The 11,426-nt window shown below is 39.2% G+C and overlaps 2 protein-coding genes across 9 annotated transcripts in view; both read left to right on the top strand.

The window, feature by feature from the left end:
- Positions 1 to 438, top strand: part of cdca4 (cell division cycle associated 4) — a 7,310-nt gene extending 6,872 nt beyond the window's left edge. For all 8 annotated transcript variants that reach the window (XM_042777736.1, XM_042777737.1, XM_042777741.1 and 5 more), the window contains one exon: positions 1 to 438. This exon is cut by the window's left edge and continues 1,811 nt beyond it. The gene's annotated coding sequence lies outside the window, so the exon portion shown is untranslated.
- A 121-nt stretch (positions 439 to 559) lies between these two features.
- On the top strand, positions 560 to 10,825 carry LOC109113440 (SERTA domain-containing protein 2-like). The gene is made up of 2 exons (XM_042777742.1): positions 560 to 1,889; positions 6,865 to 10,825. Exons 1-2 carry the CDS (start codon positions 1,735 to 1,737, stop codon positions 7,565 to 7,567), a joined length of 858 nt encoding a protein of 285 aa, XP_042633676.1. The 5' UTR covers positions 560 to 1,734; the 3' UTR covers positions 7,568 to 10,825.
- Positions 10,826 to 11,426: the final 601 nt, after the last annotated feature.

Here is an 11,426-nt window from a genome sequence, read left to right on the forward strand (position 1 = left end):
TATCTGTCTATTAGTCCTCTAGACCCCTCATAATGAGAAGGCATTGGTCTAGGTCTATGCATTGAGTGTCATAACACACTTTATACGCATGAAGTGTTTAAAATGCATTTAGTACAGTATTCTTTTTTTCATACTTAAGAATCAGTCTACAAGAGACGGTTTTATTTTGCTCAACATTTGTTACAATGTTGTTTGTTACCCCCCAGTTGTTACATATATATTATTTGGTTTTATCTAAAGTAAGTTTTTGCATAAACTATGTTTGTGCAAATTATAGGTTATTACACTTTGATAATTGTTTTCTTCTACATTGTCTCACGCTTAAATTCTAAGAGGATGTTGTTTATTGTATGATCTTAAACTAGTAGAGTATAAACCTTTTATATGAGCACTGTAGCTTTTTTAACGTTTTTTAATAAAAGGTACAACTTATGAAAACAATTGTGTGTGTGTTTCTCCTGCAATCAACTATTAAGGAGTTCAGCTGTCAGCAAACTTATTCATCATTGCTTATAAATGAGCATTGAGAATATTTGTTTGAATGAAATGTGAATAAAGTGTGACATTTGAAGAGGCAAGATAACCCAGTAACTGAGTTATGTATAAAGTAAAGACATGTTTTTGATTTCGACTTGTTTTTCTGAATTGGTTTGAAGATATCATGTTAGATTGTTTCCATGTAATGAAGAATTGATACAGCAAGAAAACATATTGATTATTAATAATCACAGGGAAAAAAGCATATATTAATAGGCGCAAAACTTCAAATGTTACCATAGAGCAAACGTACAGTTGTACCTAAAATCAACGTCAAGGTTTTATTCTCCACGGAGCGAATTCTCACGCAAGTGACGTCAGCAGGTGTGACTCAAATGAACGTCAGTGTTTAAATCCCTCTGCTCGCGCGCAGATATTATTAGATTGTATGTCAGAAAATGTTGTATTATCCAACCCACATAGTTGTGAGGAGGTTTAACCTACTGTATCAGACTCGACTAAAAATCAGCTTTGCAAAGAAAAAATTATAGAAATTCTACAGTAAATATAACTCTTAACATCTGTAGTATTCAGAAGCATGTTTTCTTAAAATAGACATGAAACAGACTAAAAGGAATTGGAAACCCACAAATGTGCCATTTACAATTGAGTTTTTGCCATAGTCCGGTGGCCGGTGCTCCAAACGGTCACGTTTTCGGTCTGTGGGCATGTTAGGGGGACGAATGTGACAGATTAGAGAGGCGGGGACAGAACACGCGGTCCACCAATCAGGGGCAGTTACTAGGCGGGTCTGAGATCGCGTTCGACCAATCACAGCCGTCCCACCTGACGACCGTCAATCAGCTGAGTTATTTTCCCGTTGATTCTAGAGTAGAAGAGAGTTCTCTTCTCGCGCCCGCGTAGAGACGCGATCGGTCGCGTAGTTTTGCCAAAATAATGTTCAGACTTTGGACCAGAAGCTCAACGCGAAGTTCAGCGACCGATTTAAACAACCGTGCATACTATTTTTATCAATCAAGAGAATGTAGCGGTCATTCGAGGATCCTGGGTAAATTAATTTCGTAGTTCCATGTAGACAGGGCTCGCACTTTACCAAGTAACGTTACGAACTAGCTAGCTGGCTAATTCATGGGGCATCACCGCGGAGGCTAGCGGTGAGCGTTCACGTCTTGCGAGAGTAGTTGGTTGTAATAAACGCTAAACAACGAAGCAACTGGTTGAGCCAAACATAATGGTATGGGTCAAAGGGACATCATCACAGCGTCCGAGGCGTCCATGAAAAGAAAAAACGGAATTCCCACTGTCTCAATGTGTCGACTGGATGTGGAGTCCGCTGTTGTGAAGAAGGAAGTTGAGCCCGGCGGAGGAGATGGTGCCCTTTCCTCGTCAAGGTAACGACTTTTAGTCATAAACTGTTTTCTGGATGTCATTTGAGCCCAGCGGAAGACCTTTTAGTCATCATTCTTTTTTTTTTGGAAATTGTTTTATGTATTAACACGCTGTTCAACGCTCTCGCTTTACGTAACAACTCGAGTTTATGTGGACGATACTTCAGCTTGTGTAACGTTAGCTGTTACTCCGTTCCCACTAGTTTATTTACAACTGGAGCAGTCCAAGCAAAAATAATTTATACTAGTTTTTACATCTAGATTATTGTGTGTGAGATTTTGGTACCTCGCGTTTTCTTCTGTGTGCCGTACGTAGTCTCGGTTGCGTAACGGTGTCGATTCGGACCCGAATAACGTTCCCTCGTAATATGTGACTGGACGGGTTTCCAGCAAAAACTTGTTATTAAAGAATAAAATAGTATGTCGTTACGACATTTCAGACGTCGTCTTGCAAATATGTCTAACTGAAGCGATAGCGAAAGCTATTCAGTTTTACTAAAGTTTCATAATTCGAATCAATGATGTGTAATTTTACATGAATCTTGTTGAGTTTGTATCATAGTATGTGTCTTCATACGCGAAGAACTCGAAGAGGGATTTAAACTCAAGTGCAGCTTCAGCTAAGTTACCTTCGGGAAAGCGAATGCCATGGTTTTTATTATAGTTTGTGGAGTTTAAATGATACAAACTCATTTGGTTGTAATTATATTATATAGTAAGAGTTTAAGTGTAGTATGGTTACTTCTGGGTATTTTTATGTAATTGCTTAAGCCATAATAATTATCACCTTTAGGTTTTTAAAGAATATGTATTTGACTTCTTCAGATGCTAACTGTCGGTTTCTGCAGTAAACAGCATGTCAACAGTGCCTAAACTAGGTTCTTTTCTCTCATGGCTGTCAAACAGTCAATTAACTTCTTGCAAATTAAGTTATCAGTTGTTTTTTGCTGGGGTTTTCTTTGCAAAAGTGAATGACTTATTAGAAGGTCTTGATGTTTTCACAGTAAGATTTAAATCGAATGTAATGCAGGGTTGTCAGCAACGTTTTGACCTTTACACCTCAGTCATTACTTGCTAATTATTTCTTAGTAGGCAAGAATTCAGATCAATTCATCTCATACTAGATGGTTCCACCACTGACTCAGACTTACACCATTGATAAGACTAGCGTGCTTCATATGAGCGAGTGTTCATGTCTGTCAGCGTGACTAACACCCTGAGTCACTTCGTCAGTCTGTTGGAGCCGCCCAGTTACAAAGCTGCCCAAACTAAGACATCCGGCCTGTCTACCCAGTGGTTCATTATTCAAGTGGGCTTTCTTACACTCCTCAACTCAATCTCTCTTTCTCCTCCCACTTTCTCTCAGGCGAACTTCATGTGACGCTCCTGCTTGCACTGGCTTACGTACACCCTCTCTCTCTCTCTTTTTTTTTTTTTTTTTTTTTTTTTTTTTTTTTTTTTTTTTTTTAAAGACTCTTTCCTGCTGTCCTCTTTATCGTTACTACCTCCTTTGGGGCAGTGGGAGGGCCAAGGGAGGGAAACCGGAAGAGAAAAAGATGGAAAAATGACTCAACCACATCAGTCCGGTTTGCTCTCGTGCAGGAAGTATCATAATTTCAGCCGGCCTATGAGTTGAAGCAACTCTTATCTTGCCGTCTGAATGTGACTAAAGATTATTTCAGTGCTGTCTGTCACTTTGTGGTCTTCTATTCATTTATTATTTTTATGTACTAACCACACAGTGATGGAAATAAAGTTTTTACCTCTCTACCTGAAACGGATGTATATCTTTGTGTGGAATTAGGCTGCTATTCATTTATGTGGAGCTGTGCTGCTGTAAGTGAAAGCAGCAGTTCAGAGTCACTTATCAGTTGTTCAGCCTCTTATGTGCATTCACAGTCAGTATAAATAACGTGTGACATGCTTAAGCAAAATGGGAAGTATTTTTGCAGTCAAAATAAGTAAGAAACAAGTATTGGATTTTATTCAGCAAATTAAACATTTTTTGTTTAAGTCTAACGATCAGGTAGTTATTGTGTCAAGCAGCAGTTATATAACAATTATTAAAATCAGTTCTACACATTGGTTATTGGACACATTAATATAATGTTGCATATAAACATTTAGTATCATTGTATTGCCATGGTGGGACTTTCCATTGTCAGCCTCACTTCTGAATCACCACTAGGTAAAAACAAACTGAAGTACCATCATGTATATGTGCAGACCTGAAGTGATGCAACACAGCATACTTTACTGCAGTGCTGCCTCTTCTATGGATCCCATTTGTGTTCTCCCACTTTGATGGTCGTCTCCGTAGTTGTGCTTATTGTCTTTGAGCTGCAGACTCTGTGTGCCACTCAAGCGCCAGCCTCTCATCCACCACTGTTGCCATGGCAAGCAGACCACAGAGGCCAGAGGGGCCCAATTTAAATCATGCCCTGCAGCTTTAAAGCTGTGAGACTTTATAGTGACCAAGTCAAATTTGAAGTTGTTCAGCTTGGCTACTTAAAAAAAAAAAAACCTTTATAAAGCACATGTGAATGCAAGCATCAGTCAGTGTCAGTGACGTTTTTCTCAAGCTTTAACACTTGTCTGATGTCATAAGCATGATAAGCTATGTGTAATATGAACTCTTTGATGTCATATTCCTCTTGATTATATTGTTTTTCCGTAGTAGTGGTGGTTTGCTCGCATTCCATTTATAGCTTTCTGTTGCTGACAGAGACTGCAGACCCTCTTCTAAGCATACGTGCGCTCCTGCCAGAGTTCAGCTGTGAAATCTGCAAGAATACAAAATGTCCCTTTTGAAGCCTTGTGACTGCTTTTGTGGGTATGGCACCTATAGGGCTGAGCAGGAATGAGCCCGGAGTGCTTTGCTAGCATGCATGGTTATATAACCGCTAGCCCTGGCGTGACACACTTGAGCGATGCAGCCCGTGCATGTGCGCACACACATGTTCAGGCTGTTTCCAGACATTGAAAGTGTTTAATCAAACATTTTTTGACCAAAAGGTGTAAGTTGTTCTTTAATTAAAGATATCCTTCCCTTCATGCTTAAGTTGAGGTTCATGACTGGTTGCGGTATCTATTGCCTTAAATTGAGACTTAACACTGCACATTTTTCTACATTGTGGGATTGAGACTATGCAATCTAATGCATCCGTCTCACTTCTGAACACAAGAGGCTCTTCTTGGCCCCTGCAGCTTCCTGTGCACCCTGCAGTGGAGAAGAGCAGTCAGTGACCAGACCTGCGGGGGATGTCTGCCTTCGTTCAGAGTGATGGATGTAGGGAGGGGGTTCCTACACCACAGAGAGCGCAGAGGTGGATAGACAGTCTCTCACATTTACAGCCCTTTCCACTCAAACTCCAGCTCTCTAGATCCGGGGTTGCGATATGACAGAGCAGTTATGGTTGGGATTCAAATCGTGTTCCCACATGTCACATTTCGCTTATGTTTGTACATAAACGTATGGCCCAGACTTGGAAGAGTAGCTTTGAATGTAGGATTGCATATTTTGGAAAACCTTTGAAAACCCAGTGCTCAAAGATGGCTAATTCCTTCTACAGTTTAGATTTGACATGGCATGGCAGTCACCATACTCTCTTATAAAATAACAGTTGTATATTGGCATTGATTAGTTCCATAAAGAACCTTTCCATTGAACAAAATATTTTTTTATAGTGGAAAAGGTTCTCTAGATTATTAAAATATTCTTCACAGTAAGAAAAAAATGATTATTTTAAAAGCTGTACACTGAAAGGTTCTTCAATGGCATTGCTGCGAAAACCTGCTTTTGGAACCTTTATTTTCAATAATGTATCTCGAAGGAGGTTTTTGCTTGTAAGTATCGCTCACGCGACAGAAGGCTTTGCAGAGCTGCTGCAGTAAGCATTGCGCTCCTGTGCTGCGTATCCTCCTCCGCTGTGAGAAGGGAGCACTAATGAAGCATGAGCTTATTCTCAAGTGTACTGCAGAGGAGCTTGAGCTAATGCATCCACCTCTCAGGGAAGTTCCGCTCTGGGAGGAGGAGAAAGAGCTGTGTCAGGTTGAAGCTTCACGTTATCAGTCATGTATCAGATAACAGTCAAATTTTAAGGAGAAAGTGTTTGTCAAGAACAGAGTTCAGCAATAGTCTGTGTGCACAGACAATGTCATGGTGCTGTTAAATTCGCAAATGGTTTATTCCATGCAAAGTAATTAATTGGGGCAGATCGCAGAGTGAACTTTGCAGGAATCAGTAGAACATGCATGCATTCTCGTGATCCATGCAGAAACGTGTTTCAAGTACTAACATGGTCATGAAATTTCAGATATTTCAACCTTTTTATGAAAAAGCAAATGTAATGTTGTAAATGTGATGCAGTGTTGTAAAATGTGATTCTGTGTGACTTTTTAAGAACATATTCATTTTAAAAAATACATTTATGAATTATTTATTGAATTATTATATATAAAAAAAATACCTTTTTGCAATGAAAAATATTTGCAAATAATGATTAAAATAAACCATACAGAATTTTTTTGTGTATGAAAACGAGGCTATAAGGGGTATAGACTTACATTCGTCATACTTTCTTGAAAACACTATAAACATGTTTAAAAAGCTTATGAAATCGGTTATTTTTTTTAAAAACTTAGAAAATTAGTTTTAAGCTAGTTTTTAAAAGGTTTTTCCTTCTATTTATTGTGGACACTTTTATTTGTCATTGATCCACCTGTGGCATTGATCGTGGATTTGTTCAGTGATCTAGAGAGGCTTGTGCAATGTGTCTCACTTGCAAAGAAACATTATTGTTGCTGGTACATGACATCCCTCTGATGCGTTTTTGCAAAATATATTATTGAGTAAAGCTTAAAAAGCTTGATTTACAAGTAATTATCATGCACCCTTATGTAATAATTCATTTCTGTGCAAGGTAGGTCATGTTCCTGTTCTGTTTTACTGAACTTTCCTTTCTGTCCTCAATTCTAGGTACATGTTGGGCCGGGGGGTGAAACGTAAGCTGAGCACATGCAAGGACCCTGCCCAGGACTTGCCATATCCTCAGCAGAGGCAGCTGGTGCTGGACTTGTGTCTAGACAAGCTACAAAGCTGCCAGCGGCGAGCTGAACCCAGCCTGCACCGTTCAGTCCTGCTGGCCAACACCCTCCGCCAGATTCAGCAGGAAATGAGACAGGAGGGGGAAACCTGTTTGCCCCCAGCCCCGCTCGGCCCCTCCCTCCCTCACGCCTCCACCCCACGCCACTTCCCTGACCTGCCACCTGTGCCCTTAGACTGTCCTCCACCTTTAACCGGAGCACTGTCCCCTTCATTCCCCCTCACAATGGCTGAGGATGAGGAGGTCCAGTTTGGTTGCAGCGTAAATGAGACTTTCTTGCCATCCCTGGCTGGTGAGGATGACACAAGGTCATCAGATTCACTCTTTGGCTCATTTGAGATTACCAATTCCACCAGCTACTTGACAGACTTGGCTTTGGATGACATCTTTGATGACATTGACACGTCGATGTACGACTCTGACATTTCTGTCCTAGCGTTTCCTGTGCAGAGAAGCAGCGGGGTGGACGATGACCTCAAGAGCCTTTCCAGCTGCACCTCCAACAACAGCCTACAGCTCTGTCTCTCAGACATCAACGACCTGGACCACATCATGGAGATCCTTGTGCGCTCCTGAATCACGGCTCGCTCCACAGTGTCCTCATTCAGCCATCCCAGTGTTTTCTATGGGAAATGAATAATACGATGTTTTCTTTTTTAAAAACAAACACAAATATTTTGTCTATTTTTATACAAAGGACTGATATATTTATATATGAAAAAAGGAAACTGCCTGACACACTCTCACTGTAGGATAAATGCACATTTTTAAGACTTTTTTAGATGGTCCAGCTTAAGGTGCCATCCTTCATATTTAAGCAAACTAGGATATGAATGTGCAGGGACTTCGGAAACAAATACAAAGTATTACCATTGACGCTTATTTATATTGGATAGTTGTATTTAAAAGAAGATGGAAGAAAAGTGGTTCGTTATGGATGCTCCGTAGCTTTTGATGAGCTAAAAGACATTTATTTTTTTTTGAACTTCACTGTATTCTGAAGCATTACATTTTAACTGTCAGTAATTATGATTATCAGATCATGTCATGCACATGCAGCACTCACACTACCTCTCAAGATACCAAGAGCTCTTTCTCTGTACAAAGACTGTCATTGTTACAACTGTATTTTAATGGTTTCTCTCCAATAACTTTCAAAACTGCTGATTGTTTTATATATGGCTCTCTGTTCACAGGAAAGCCTCTCCTCAAATGTTAGGATTCAGTCCAAAGCTATATAGCTGTAGAAGAAAGCCTTTTGTCTCAATCTTTCTATTCAAAATGTTCTTTTCGAAATGTTTCTTACTTTGGTTTCAGAACGAGCGATCTATATTTTCGAATCACTTGGAATTTAATGCTATTTCTACTTTTCACGTACATGATTGTTAGACACACAGCCACCGTCGAATCCCTCGTATGAACATAGTGCCTACAACGGAGAATGAAGACTGCCGACGATGAACTGCACACTGTGGACCCGCACATAGACTTGCCCGAGTTTCCTGCTCTATGCCCATGATGCTCTCTGAGTGGGTTGTTTGCCACTTTTTTGAGCATTTAGCATGATCCTCTGTCCTCTAAAGAAACCATTACCTGAATGTGGGACCACATCTCTCTGCTCTCGCATTGTGATCTACACTGTAAAAAACTCATTGTGGATGTCTATGGTTGCCTCTCATGCTGTGGTCTCAAAGACTATTTCTGAATGTCCAAGCTTACTCGAGTGGAGCAGAGATTAATCCTATCTGATGTCTTACCTGCTTACTTTTTTCCCTTCAGCACAAGCTTTTAGCCATTTCAACCACAACTTAGTTATTAGTTACTACTTAAACTTGTGAAATGGTAGACCAGTGCAAGGCTCTTAGTTTTTGACCTGTATTAACATCCACCGAACATCAAGTTGCTGCAATCGAATGCGAAAAAGCCACAAACTGCAGTCTCCATTAAGACAGATACAGGGGGAAGGGAAGAACCAGAGAGCAAGATTAAGGGGGGGAGTTAAAGCAAACAGCTCCTGTCACGTGGAGAGCTGTGCTAGTGGTGAACGCTACAGAGAGAGTTTGACAACAGTTGGTATGTGTGCTAGCTCACAGCAAGCTCCACCCCCAGTGAGGCCCCAAGGGGCTTTGATGTCCTCCCAACCAATCATTTTTGTTTAAGGGAGGAGCTTTGTTCTCTCTTTGCTTTATGTGGAATAGAATAACAAGTGGAAGTGGTTCAATTTGGTCTGTTAGCTCATGGTGGAATGCCTTCCCTTGCCTATAGATAGCTCACTTTGATCATTAGTGGCTTGAGACATTTTACGGTCTGAATTTGAGTTAAAGTTAGACATTCCAGCTAATATACACGAGATATTTATATAATAATAATAATAATAATAATAATAATAAAACTAATTACAGAGTTTGAGGTTGCAGCAGAGAAGGGCTTTTAGTTTTTTGGTTGCAACTGATGCGCTCGTACACCTTTAAACTCAGGCTTGCAGATGCCCCACCCTGCCTTTCCCGCTCACAAGACACATGCACCGCCACAGAGAAAATCTGACACTAAAGAAGTTTACACTCAGATTTTAGGAAACCTGCTCGTGTAAGATGGTAACCATAAACCAGAGAGACACTTAATGATGAGACCATCGGCGTCTGTTTTTAATGCTGAAAGCTGTGGATCTAATAAATGTGTAGCTTTTTAAGCTTTGTAAGCTTGATCAGTTTGTTTCTTTTGCTTTTTGTGTTGTGTATATACATTTGTATTTATATATTTTACTTGTGCTTTGATGTTTTTTTTTGTTATTGTTGACAGAAGATCATGAGATAATATATTGTTTTTATTTAAGAGTGAGATATGATCAGTAGACTTCGGTCTTTTGGAGGTTTTATTTGTTTTTTGAAGTGTGATTTGTACTTCACCTCCTCTTCTTAGTAATAATTAATGTGTACATTTATGATGCAGAATTATGAGAGATGTTTATCAGTGAAATTATTTGTAAATGTTTCGATCTGTGCTGACTCTGAACTGAAAGACAGTTGGATCTTCACAGTGTGTTCACTTCTCTTTGGACCAGGCAGTTGTTTAGGCAGCTTTTTAACAGTTTTTATGCTAAAGTGGTTAATGAAGAGAGCTTTCAGTTGTCGGCCTCATTTAAATGTGATGTCTCCCCTTGCTTGAATTTCAGTCTTTTGAAGGACATTTGTTTCACAATAATCAGCCCCAGGAGCTTCTGGTTATAAACTAATGTTCGTTACGCTTTAGTCTAGAAGCATGTACTGCAGTAATACACAGAGCAGCAGTGTAAAGTTGTTTACACTTTGTCATAAACTTATGAACGGATTACTCAATGTGTGTTACATTTGATGTACTGGTTGCACAGTGAATACAAAAAGCAGCAAGAGTTTGTATTACATGGTCCTTCTCATTGATTGGTTGTGAGGCACAAAACAGCAAGCTTTAAACATCACCTCATCTTGTTAATTTGGCCATTTTTTAAAACTTTTTTTTTTTAATTATCCTAATGAAATTGTAATATCAGAAACCTCAAAATGTCACTTTGTCCCAAGTGCAATATGAAAATAGGAAAATAAAGCGCTGTCTTGCCTAATAGCAAATGACACAATGTAGTATGCCTGTATACCTTTGAATAAATGGCTAGAAGGATTTTTTTTCTAACGATGATTTTAAACCTTACATTTTCTTCTTTCCCTAGAAACTGACCTTTGATCTGTTTTGACAGCAGATTTTTGTGAGGTATGTAAATAATACAGCATATTCTTTTGCAGTCATATTCTATGCAATACATTGTAGCAGGTCAGTATGTATAATAAAAAATGGAAATGAAAACGTTTTATGTATTTACTCAAGATCTACAGCCAGTCAAGCACACCTTTTAAGTGATATAAAAACGGACTGTCAATATGGAGTAAACAAAGCAGTTAAAAATATAGGAAATATAGACAAATTTTGCCCCTAGAGGCAAAAATCAATAAATGCATTTGTGGAGATAACGACTGACTTTTTGTTTTGGCATCACGCTGTACTATATCTTTCAGATAAACAAATATAAATGTTATATAAAATCGTGATACAAATGGTAGTCTTATAAACAAGCAGCTATGCATTAAAAATGAAATTTTTCATTTAAAAAATGATTTGCTTTCCATGGATCTATTTGTAAAACATTTGAATTCAAACTCTAAGATTTCTGTTTGAAGGCCGTCCTCACTTGGATCGAATTGCATGCAACAAACAGATGCAATAATAATGCAAAAACATGTATGAAGAAATCTGCACTCGACCTCATAGAGAGTCTCGGCCATCTTTCTCTTCTTATTTTATGTCTCTCTCAAACAGCAGGGTCATAAAAAGTGCTTACACAACTGTGTGCCCCTCCGTCTGTCTCTTTTTGGTGGGTACAGAGCTGCAGTTTGCTGTGCTTGATAGC

This window comes from Cyprinus carpio, chromosome A20, assembly GCF_018340385.1.
Source record: "Cyprinus carpio isolate SPL01 chromosome A20, ASM1834038v1, whole genome shotgun sequence".
NCBI classification, from domain to species: domain Eukaryota; kingdom Metazoa; phylum Chordata; class Actinopteri; order Cypriniformes; family Cyprinidae; genus Cyprinus; species Cyprinus carpio.

Excerpts from the sequence above, each read along its gene's own strand:
- LOC109113440 (XM_042777742.1), top strand. The coding sequence starts at position 1,735 with ATGGGTCAAAGGGACATCATCACAGCGTCCGAGGCGTCCATGAAAAGA. Across the intron at positions 1,890-6,864 it reads GGTGCCCTTTCCTCGTCAAG|GTACATGTTGGGCCGGGGGG; the intron begins GTAACGACTTTT and ends CCTCAATTCTAG.